This window comes from Cyprinodon tularosa, unplaced genomic scaffold, assembly GCF_016077235.1.
Source record: "Cyprinodon tularosa strain WSP-4 unplaced genomic scaffold, ASM1607723v1 ctg64, whole genome shotgun sequence".
Taxonomy (NCBI): domain Eukaryota; kingdom Metazoa; phylum Chordata; class Actinopteri; order Cyprinodontiformes; family Cyprinodontidae; genus Cyprinodon; species Cyprinodon tularosa.
This window is the reverse complement of record NW_024039385.1, coordinates 1153482-1165539: the sequence shown is the minus strand read 5'-3', so window position 1 is coordinate 1165539 and position 12058 is coordinate 1153482. Positions and strand designations below refer to the sequence as shown.

At 38.7% G+C, this 12058-nt stretch overlaps 1 protein-coding gene across 1 annotated transcript in view; it reads right to left on the bottom strand.

Moving 5' to 3' along the window:
- vsnl1a (visinin-like 1a) overlaps nt 1–12058 on the bottom strand; it is a 52080-nt gene that overhangs the window by 32761 nt on the left and 7261 nt on the right. The window contains exon 2 of the mRNA XM_038308554.1: nt 4817–4982. Coding sequence (XP_038164482.1) covers nt 4817–4978 — 162 coding nt within the window. The 5' untranslated portion in view covers nt 4979–4982. The remainder of the gene's footprint in view (nt 1–4816; nt 4983–12058) is intronic.

Here is a 12058-nt window from a genome sequence, read left to right as displayed (position 1 = left end):
GTCTCCATGCCTCCTGCGATGGACTGACAATCTGTCCAGGGTGTACCCTGCCTCTAGGCAGCTAAGATAGGCACCAGCACCCCTCATGTCCCTGCTTGGGATAAGAATCAAAATTGGATGGATGGATGGATGCATCTTCAAAAAGGTTTAGATGAATTACATGACTCTAAAATATGCAAACAGCCATATCATGCTGATGCATTGTCATAACCCCTCCAACTTCAGCCTGCTTCCTTAGGAACCACTGTTCAAAAACTTAGCATGGGCATTTGATGACCTCACTTTATCCCTGCCCACATCCAACAGGAAGTCATGCATTTCACTTGTAGAGGCCTTTTTCTTACCCATAAATGTTATTGATGGAGCAAAACAAGGTGTCTACTTTGGACAATGACTGATACCTGCATCGTGTGTGTGTGTTGCAGGTCATCAAATCTTCAAGCCCCACAGGCGTGATCGGATTTGCATTAAACTGGATATGAGTGATCTTCGGCAAACTACCAGCAGCTCTGTTGGATTACATTGGACTTAACTCAACTGTACCACCTTAGAATATGTAAACAGCCATGTCTCCCTAATGCATCATCACATCCGATCCAAATGTTGTGTGGTCTGTTCAATAAATTGACATGGTCCTTTGATAACAGACCTTTATCTCTGCCTACATACAGTAGGAGTCAGTCTATCTCTGTTTTTCTAGATCGCTTCCAAAAGGCTTCCACGGAAACCTTTTGCCATCCACACTGTTAAGGAAGACACCATAGAGTAAGTAGAAATAGAGGAAGACACCAGGAAAACATAAAGCATGCTAATGTAAAACATTTAGCTTATCAAAATTTATGTTTATCATAGAACTTTTATAGAGCTACTAATTAATGTAGTTTGTCTTTTAAAGTCATAGTAGATGCTTAATTATACATTATCAAACTCTACACTTTTCTTAGAGATAGTGTGATCTTTAAGGTAGTTTGGAGGAAGAAGTGATACTATTAAAATGTTTTCTCTACACTGGAAAAACGATCTAGAAATAAGTAAAAACTTCTTAAATTAAGAAAGTAATTTGAGTAGGTAAATGTGATGGTTTGTCAATGGAATGAGTTTTTTACTCTTAGAAAAAAGATATTTAGATAATATGCACTTGAAATAAGACAATGCAGTTGAGTTTTCTTACTTTAAGTGTAAACTTTCTTGTTCCATTAGCAAGGTGTCTTTTACCTCCATAATCCAAGAACAAAAGTATCAACACCGAAAATCTAACAGTTTAGCTCACTTGTGTAATAGTTACAAGATTTAATAAATATAATTAAGCACTTTATCATGATTCAAGATCCTAAAAAAGTCACAAATATAGACAATCAATACATTATACCCTATAATACATAAAAAATAAATGGATATCATAATATTTCTACCTTTTTTCCATTATGAAAAACAGAAAATAACTATTTAAAGCATGAATATATATGCCTTCAAACTTCAGACAGCCTTAGATATGAGGAATCCTGATGTTTTAAGATTGTTTTTTTAGTGGGCCTTTATCTTTTCATTCAAGGATCTAGCAGCTCTTTAAGAAGTCAATAAGATCCAAAGCCAGAACCAGGATATCTATTTCAGGTGACTTATTCTATTAATCAAAATATCAATATATGTCACAGGCACTTGGATTATTTTGTCAAAAAAAAAAAAATAGATATCTTGTGTCTAAACAATTATGTGTCCATGCTTTTACATTTGTCTTTTTTTTTCTGCTTTATTTATATTTGGTAGTAGCCTCAGTAGCATGTTTAAATCTGGGGTCATGCACATGGTTTCAATTTTAACATTTCCCTAAATCCTCTATTACTCTGTGAATGGGGTTCTCCACCTTTTGTGTGAGTAAATGAATACATCCGAGAATAAATCTCCATTGCTTCATAAGAGCTAATAAGATACGGTGGGATGGATATTAGCATGTGAACATAATCCTGATTTCAGACTAGCTGTTGGATTTCTGCCCAGATACAGGAGGGGGGTGGGCATGGGAGCATGGAGCGGGGCACAAAAGCATTCATAAACGGAGAGCGATATCACTGGTTGCTGTGGTGATTCATGTGACCCCAACCAACACTTCCAAAAAGCAGCTCCACATAAATACTTTAGGGAAGGGTTTAATGCTTTACTGTGTGAGCACATCGTTCTTCTCCTGACTAATAAAAAAAGATTTGTATCCTGCATACTTTGTCTTATCTTTGCCTCTTGCTATTTTCTTTTTCTGCAGATCTGGGCACAGTGGTAACTCTAAAGGAAATTGATTTCTTGAAGGTAGCGTCCCTTATGAGAATGCAGTATATGCTTGTTCTTGCTTTTTTGTGTCCCAACAGCTCACATTTATGTAACAACTAACAGCACAACATTTAATACCAACAAAAAGGATGTACACAAGTAAATAGTTGTATTATAGTTGTTTTATGTCAAAGTAAGAGATGGTTTTCAGTAAAAATATCAGCAAGATCTGCAGCACCTAAAGGACAGAGACCGATCTGTGGCATCATTCACTACGTGCTACGTTCAAAGCCCTTTACCTTTCCTTGTATTCCCTATTTTGATGTTCTTATTAAAGTTTAACTAAACTCTATATAAAAGGGTAACCCCGGGCCTGACAATTGTTAAAAAACTGCTACCAAAGTAGACGGAGCCAGTAAACAGTTAGGATAAGCGACAGAGGTTAGGCAGGGTTCTGGTCAGGTGAGGGAAAGGGACAGGGAATTTGATATGACTAAATAGTCTCAGTACCATGAAATGCTTTGCTCAGAGATTGGTAACTAAATGTTTAGCTGAAAAACTATAATGCTTGCTTTGCCCACAGACCCGACTCCTGACGTGTCTGACTGAGGTGGTTTTATACATGAATGCATAGCTGTGAGGTAATCACGTATCAAGCTGCTCTGCTTTAACCAATAGAAAAGGAGTCTTTAATGTTTTGAGGCCAAGGTCCCCCAAACTGATTGAGAGGGGACCCCCTAATTATATATATTGTATGAAATAGTGCTCTATCAAACTGGTCCCATAGTCTCTCTATTACAGATGGAGTCATGTAACGAAAGTAATTTCTTCCTGGGATTATTAAAGTATTTCTGATTCTGATTCCCGGTTGATGGGACAGGTGTTGTGAATGAAACGGTGCCAAGCTTGAAAGAGCTCCTGTGTGTCACTGAATGTGTGCATTGATGACTGAAAGACATCTTCTGCCTCCATTTATCTGTTTACTACAGTCTGTTGAATTCATGTTAATGTGGATTTAAAGACATTTCAATTAGTGGAAAAAATTGCAGGGGAGAATATGAAAAGTCTAATAAACCCAAACTTTCGTGACCTGCATGCAGTACCTCTGTGAACCCCCTGGAGGTTGCGGACCCGCTGTTGAAGACCTCCGCAATAGAACAATTCAACTGCAGTTGCCAACCTTCCACCAACAGATGGTAGCGCTTGTTTAAGGACAATATGGCAAATAATTGTTAACATGAAAGAATCAAGATTTGCAAAGTAACAAAGATTAATAATTAAGGCAAATTTTAAACAGTTTGACTGCAGAAAAAAATTATTCTAGTCTAGTTATTCTTAAAGTAAGACACCTTTTTCATATCAAGGTGGCTTAATACGTAGAGTTTAAGCCTGTTACTGGTTGATCTACTTTGTTTTAAATAGCAATCGAGCAACTAATAAAATGACCTCATTTTTCCAAACTCTTCTGTAATGAAATGACCTCTTCTGTTTGTCAGTTTGTATATGTAATCTACACAAAGCCATTTTTTCTACTTTGCTGAACGGGGTCAGAATTCTAAAGGCTGGTTTATTCTCAGAAACCTGGTCGTCTGCGTGTGTGTCGCAGTGAACGCAAATGTGCCCCCGCCCCTGCCGCAGACATTCTGCTGCACCTCTCCAAAATTGTAGGTGACCGCAGACAGTGCCGCAGACAAGAGGCCTCTGATTGGTCAAATCTACATCCGCTCTACACTATGCGTATTTCCTGTTTGGTATCTTATCGGCTTGTTTTGTTTGTATGATGGCCATAGTGTACTGTTGGTCTTATACTGCCATGACCGCCAATGTGGAAGACTTGTGAAGTTGGACCATCTAGAAGAGCGAGGTGTGCTAGAACGATGGGACCCTTTTTCCACCTGGATTCCTGCTCTTTTTCGCCCTCATGTCCCTCTTTTGTTGCACAAACTTGCTGCTTGCGGTTTTCCACTTCCTCACAGCTATTTGGTGATTGTCCCTCTTGCCTTGTGGCGTGGAATAACATAGCGCAGACCACACTTGGCATAAATCAAAAATATCTGCGTCATACCAGCGACAAGCCCACTGCGACACACTGCTGCAGGAATATAACAGGCCCTTCAGTCTGTGTTCAGATATGTTATGGTCGATTTCCACCTCAAATAAAGCAGGCTCTCTTTTTCTTTCCTTATCTTAATACAAGCTGTCTTAGTTTTACCAACTTCAGCTGCTGGCAGTCTTCTCCCACTACACACCTTTCAGCTCAATACACATTTTTCTACTGCTTCTTAACTTCGCTAGAACAGCCTTGGCAGGTACTTTTCTCTGGTTTGAGATTCCTCTAACAACTTGTCTAGACCAAGATTCCTGTCAAATCTGGCCTCTTTCCCTTATAAGCTTCCATAAATCTTCCTCCAACCTGCTTTTCTGCCTCCGTAATTGAAACAGCAACACAAATTTGACATATGTTGAGACGAGCACACAAAAGAATTCGACAAAGCAGGTGTAATCGATTGAGTGCAGAGTAAGCAGGCGAGCGAACAAGTGAGCGGAGCCACACCTTGACATAGAGCTGCTGGAACTCATCCAGGTTTAGTCGGCCGGTGGGGCAGTCCTTCAGGAATCCCTTGTACCACTGCTTCAGCTCGTGCTCGTTGAACTCTGTGTTCTTCACCAGGTCCTCCATCACTTCAGGGGTCAGCTTGCTGTTCTGTTTCCCCATTTTCCTGCAAAGCAAAAAAAGGGGGAGGCCCCAGGAAAAAACACAAACACATTGGTGAGGTTAGACATCATTCAAATTATGCAGAACACAAAGAGCTACCTGTCTGCGCTGCTGCACCGGGTTTTTTTGGGAGTGTGATTCATCAAGGTTACAACCAGATGTTTGGAGAGAGCGTCAATGAAAGCATTAAACAAATGAAGTGTATCACGAAGCCCTGGGAGAACATCACATGTTCATCCTGTCTTTAACTTTCTTTGATTCTGTTTCCATGTAAGAAATTTATAAATCATTCGAAACAGTTTCTGCGTTATACCAAAAGTACCTTGCAAAAGTATTCATACCTCCTAAATACATTTGAACAAATTCTAAACACAAATATCTTTGGTTTTAGTTCAGATTGTATATAATGGCAACACAATAATTACATGTCAGGTTAAAGGGAAAATTATAATTGGTTTAAAAAAAACAACAACAAAAAACTTTTTCCCCAATAAAGATCTTCAATTTATTCCAAATTTAGCTGCTGCGAGTTATATTTTGGAGATGTATATTTTACCTAAATTAGTCTTTCAGGGTAAGTCTCTAGCAGTTTTAGACATATGGGATTAGGGGTGTGAATGGAAAGGAATTTGGAGATATGATACATATCATGATACATGTATAAGATTTGTTCTGATATAACCCAATACATTAAGAAAGACAATATATTGCATAAAAAAGCGTTGGAAAACCTCCCCAAATCTTGTTTCTCTGTTGCTGCTGGTGCAGAGTGGCTGATTAATAGGCAGTGTGCTGCCAACTAAAGGCTGGAGGTTTGAAAAGGTTTTATAAAAGTAACACAAAGAGATGTTTAGCTATAAATCTGTATTGCATTCAAGATTCATTTAGGCCGTATTTTAAATCAATACAATATCTTTATTAATACTATATTAATATTAATACTTTTTGCCCATTCCTCTTTACCAGACCAGCTGTTATGCATAAATTAGAAATAAATCTAGCTGCGGCTCTTTAGTGGATTCAGGTTTGAATTTGGCTGGGCCATGCAGACAAATACAGTGTCAAACCATTCCACTGTAGCCTTTACTGGATGTTAGGTCAAGTTTTCTATTCTGATCAGCTTTGATGACATCAATGAAGAATTGCATCCCCACAGCATGATGCTGCCACGACCATGTGTGCTTAAGAGGAAATGCACTTTTAGTTTTATTTTGGGTATGGTTTTATTGAGTTCAAATAAGGTCTCAACAGAGACCCTTTTCTTCCAGAAGTGTACTTCATCTGCCACATGGCCTGAGCTTATCAGAAAAAAAGGGTTCTTATGGCTTTTCTTAAACATCAGCTTTATTTTTCTAGCTCGTCTTCATTAAAACCCAGGTTTGTGGCGTGCACAAACTGCAACTCCTCCATGTGTTTCTGGGTTTTTTATCAGATTAATGTTGTTTTTTGTAATCCTTTCAGGTCCAAGGCCATGTTATGGTTGGTCTCATAGACCCTGACCATCTTCAAATGATGGATTAAACAGAGCTTTGTGATGTATTCAAATCTCCAAATGTTGTTTTATGACCTTATCTTCCTTTAAAACCCTCCACAACGTCCTCCATATCTTGCTTGCAGTGCTTCGATGTCTTGATTCAGTATGTTTTCCAATGTTTTACAGAAAGCCTCTGAGGTCTTCACACACAAAAAAAAAGATTTATACACACACTCCTAATAATGTGACTTTTGAAGGCAGCTGGCTGCTCAGGATATAAAAGGTTGAAAGGTTGTTTTTAATTTCAACTTGGTGACTGTCTGATTGTTAATGTTAGTTCATCACATACAATTCCAATAAAATACAGAAAATTTTTCCAAGTGAAAAAAAAAGTGAAAATATGCATGAATAGTTTTTCAAAGTGACTTTTGTAAACCATGATAGGATCTGTATTCCTTTCCCAGGTTTCCCTAAATGAAGCATATCTGCCTCTGTGAAAGGAACCCCTCAAAAAGCATTAAAAGCAACCTTTTTAAGGAGTGTGCCCAGTGCAAAGTTTCATTTTATCTTACTTAATTCCCACCTCATCTGCTTCCCACCAATCAGTACATAGCTGTCACTTTACCAATTTTATGAATCAATTAACCAACCTCTAATTATCATAAATTTGCAAAACACAGTAAGCATTTTGGAGCATCCATGCTCTCACTCTTTACTGAGAAGCTACTTTAGAGCCTCTTCAGCATGATAAGACCAGCACTAAATGTGTGGTGCCATATTGCTTTTGGCATGCATACTTGTAGACAGATGCTGCAGCTATTAACCACAAATACCCTTCATTGAACACTCATCAAGCATAGGGGCCAAAACATTCCACCTTACTTAGAGTGATCTGTTTAAAGTAAATATTCAAGGGAAAATCAATACACTACTACTATGTGATTACATGCTAAGTTGAGCATTAGCTGCACCTGTTTTGAGAAAAGGACTTCATCTTGGTGAGAGACAATATTTCTTTAATTGTATGAATGAAGATATTAAGTCTTTACTAGTATAAGTACATATGTTTGTTGAATTGTGTAAAAGCCTCTATCCCTTCCATGGGATGATTTATTCAGTCGTACTTTCAGGGCTGCATTGATGTATCTCTGGAGATCATTGACAAAGAGGCCACCAGTCCATCACAGACCAACTCACCAAGTCACACAAAAATGCAGACACTACACATTTATGAGGGATTTAGAGGAATCAGATGGCCTAGCATGTATATTTCTGGACTGCAGAATGAAGCTCAAGTGCCCGAGCTGTACACAAGCGTGCACTGGAAGAACATGCAATCTCCATGTGGAAAGACCACAGGCTGGGTTTAAAACCAGGGATCCTTGATGCAGGGCAAAAGTGCTAAACAAACAGGCTTGGCAAAAGCCAAAGGCAGCTAAAGACAAAGATGTCTTATTGTCATTCATCTTTCACTAGTGGTGATAAAATTAGTATGATGTCTGGAGGTTTTCTACATTCCATCACTGATTTTGTTTAAAATATACTGTATGGATCAAAGAAGAGATTCCAGAAAAAAGGTCAATTAGTTTCGTCCTATAGTTATGCTGCTATAGGCTTAGACTGCTGGAGGACATAGGCACCCACTTTCCTCATTCTGCTTTAAAATATGTCTATTCTCCCACTCTGCAGAATTTGTTAGTTCAATCTCTAACTTTATCCTCTCTGCTTTTTCTAATCATAGTAGCATAATCTGCTCTCTTCCTGTTTCAACACCTTTGTTTATAGATGTTGAAGCTTGGCATGTTTTTCAGTGTAGTCCTGTTTCTCTTACTGTGACTAACTGGATATGCTCTTTTCATCCTCTCACACTGGAGCTGGCTGGGAGCTCATCTGCCTGGCCGTGTGTTTCCTGGACGGGGCCACTTGTGGAGTTGATTGACAGCTGCGTGTTGTATCTATGCTTTTTTTTCTGTCTGCTTCTGTCTCCTTGAACCCAAGTCAGCCTCAGCAGATGGCCGCTCACACTGAGCCTGGTTCTGCTAGAGGTTTCTTCCTGTTAAAAGGGAGTTTTCCTTTTCCCTGTCGCTACAAGCCTGCTTGGTGTGACGGACTGCTGAAGAGTCAATGAGTCGATGCAATTAGCTGGTTTTCCTTAGAAAGCTTGGAATCTGTTTCGCTGTATGATCTGGCCTAATTGTCTCTGTAAAGTACCTTGAGATAAAATGTGTTGTGAATGGGAGCTATATAAATAAACTGAATTGAATTGAATGTTTTCTGGATGGTTAGAGGTTTCCTAGATAAATACAACAGAGATGAGAACATACGCAGGCTAAAAGCTCTCCTGAGAAAACATGTCTTTAATCTGTGAGCAGAAACAGGTTTAAATCTCTCAAAATAGAAAATGGTACTTAAGTGAGGGATGTAGGGGTTTCATCCGAAGCACTTGTCAATGCGACACATCTTACATCAGAGTCCGACAGAGAATCGATGCGATAACAGAGGCCTTTTTTTTGGTTTATTGTACCTTATGTTTCTAATAAAAGTGATTTATTACATTGTGAGTAATGGTTTCTTTCTAAATAAATCTAGACAACAGTTTCAGGAATGCTACAACAGCCAACTCTGAAGTTAACTGTCAGACAGCAAACCTGTTACTGACCAACATTAATCATATCGCTCAAGCACTTTCAATATGTCCAGGATCTTTTATTGATCACCAGCTGACTGCTGCTCCTACAAATTCCCTCAGAAATACTTTTCGGCAGACTTTTACATCCTACTTGTCAATTTCTCAAGAACATGGCTGACAACATCCAGGCTTTATTCCAAAGCAGGAGGTGTGAAATATAAATCTATAAATCTGTCCAAGAAATAACACCAGTAGCTATTCTGTGACTTGTTATCTCAGGAGCCTTCAGAAGTTATTGTTTTGTTTCGCCATATAATTCATATAAATTTAGAGGCTTAATAAAAGAACAAAGTACTCTTGTTATAAATGATAATAATCCCTGGGTAATATTTATGAAGAGTTGAAAATATCATCAACACTATAATAGTGCAGGATACAATAGAAATAACCTTTATTGTCACCAAGTGGGGAAATTCAGATTATCCAGCAACAGAGCATGGAGACACACACAGGGGGATGGATGGATGGATGGATGGATGGATGGATGGATGGATGGATGGATGGATGGATGGATGGATGGATGGATGGATGGATGGATGGATGGAGGGATGGATGGATGGATGGATGGATGGATGGATGGATGGATGGATGGCCTATACCAAGAGCAGGGATGTGGATAACAGATGCATTCAGTGGCTCTTTCTTTTATCTAGCTGGGCAGAGAGCACCTGTGCTCAGGAGAGGCAGAGGCTGGCCAGGGTCTGCGCTGGAGCTAACATGACGAATCCTTAAAATTGCTTTTTTTAAAGCCGCCTCTTAAGACCATTCCTTATTTCATCCTTTTCAATATTATTTTCTCTATATTCCATTTTAACAACAAAATGGCAGTCATCTTTCAACATCCTTCACAACCAGTCCCTGATCGGTTCCCGCGATATTTGTATGTATTTATCTGAGGCAACAGTGGAAAGAAAAAACTCACATTTAACAGAACAAAAACTCAAGCTGTTTTAATGTCAAAGCAATAAAAGAGAGCATATCCACTTAGTAACAGTAAAAGCTGAGTCCTTAGCTATCTCTAGGAGAGAAACAGGACTAAGCACTGAAAAACAGGCTTAACTCTATAGAAGTTGTTAATGACTGATATTTCTATCGAGATATTTCTTTCCCAAACAAGAACACCAGATGAAGCTACTATGACAAGAGAAAGAAGAGAGAGCCTAAAGTAGGTTTTGATTTTATTTTGAAAATTCCATTTGTTTTTGTGAGACGTTCGGGTCATTTAGTAATAGGGTAATCAGACACAGATTAGGGGATTTAAGTTTTACATCAGGATAAACTCCTTTTACAACATTTTAAGGTCATTATGAGAAGGAACCATGAATAAGGAATGAATAGCTGGGGCTAACAGTAATAATTATGCTACCTGTGGCGATTAGCTTAAGATTATATATTAGCATAGTGTGCTGTTGGTGTTACATCATTCTGCGTTACCCAGTCAGTATTGAACAGTGGTGTCAAAAGTACACACATTTATTACTTAAGTAGAAGTATAGATACTGCAGTTTAAAAACACTCTGGTAAAAATTGAGGTATCAACTTGACCTCTTTACTCAAGTAAAAGTGAAAAAGTATGTGCTCCAAAAACTACTTAAAGTATTAAAGTATAAAGTAACATTAAAAAAGCCAGCCAGATGCCGCTATATGAACTGAAAGCTCAATTTTACGACTATTTCGAAAAATTCTTTGAGATAGGACCAAGGATCAGGGAGTTCTTGTTGGTCTCCTACTCCCTATACGCTCTCTCCTGTGTCCGACCTTTCAGACATTTCAACATCTTTTTCTGAATCTAGCAATGTAGCATGTCATAGACAATTCATGTTTACAGTTTGAACACCTGCTTGCTTCTGAGGATTTCTTTAGTGTCAGCACAAATTTGATGAATAGCCAACAAATGAGTGTTTGCGTTATATGACTCATCCAATTTCACTTTTATACACCTCATGATCAGTCACTGTTTGCTTGTTCCTTGTTGTTGTTACGTGCTTCCTCATCTCCGGCTCCCCATGTGAGTTTTCCCTGATGTTTTTGCTTTTTGGGTTCTTTGTATTTTTGTATTTTTGGATCTCCGACTCAGTTTTTCATTAAACCAAAAATAACTCATTTCTGCTTCACTCATCTCTACATTTGGGTCCTCAAACAACCTCACCCTCCTAGTTGACAAAAACAGGACTTTAGAAGTAGCTGATGTTTGCTGACAAATGTTTCAATGACTTGATAAGTAATTAAGATGCTTCAAATCTGTTTGATCTTTTACAGTGAAACCAACTTCATGTATTTCTGTCATTTCAAATGGAACAATTTATGACTTTTCTTTGGAATTCCAGCATTTCTCAAATCCCGGTCACATCCCATAAGCCTTTTTCTACTGTAGGTCATCTGGTGAATATGGAGGTGTCTCAGCCCCCCTCTGCAAGCTGGTATGTCCTACAGCAAGAAATGACCTTTTAGAGGAAGACCTTTACGTGGGAGTGCAATACTTCGTCTGGCAGTTAAAGCACAGATTACGCAAGAGAAACACACTAAAGGGCCCAGATTCAAGGAAGGAAAAGAACGGCAACTCAAAAAAGGAAGCATTTTGTGTTAATGTAACCCCCTGAGCATCTTAAGTGCATTCAGTTGCAGAGGAAGTGGTGCAATTTTCCCATTCATAACTGGCCTGTGATCCATTAGCAGTGGTTTCTGTGTGAGAATCACCTAAACTGAAGCTTGGGGGTTGTTAACCCAACAAATCAATTAATGTTGTAATACTTTTTTGTTTCATTGAGACATTTTAGGAATATCTTAAATGTTTCCTTCCAAGTTTGCTGGAGAGGACACTTTGCTTGCTTGTTCCCCAGAGAAAGGATGGATGGATGGATGGATGGATGGATGGATGGATGGAAGGATAATGGATGGATGGATGGATGGATGGATG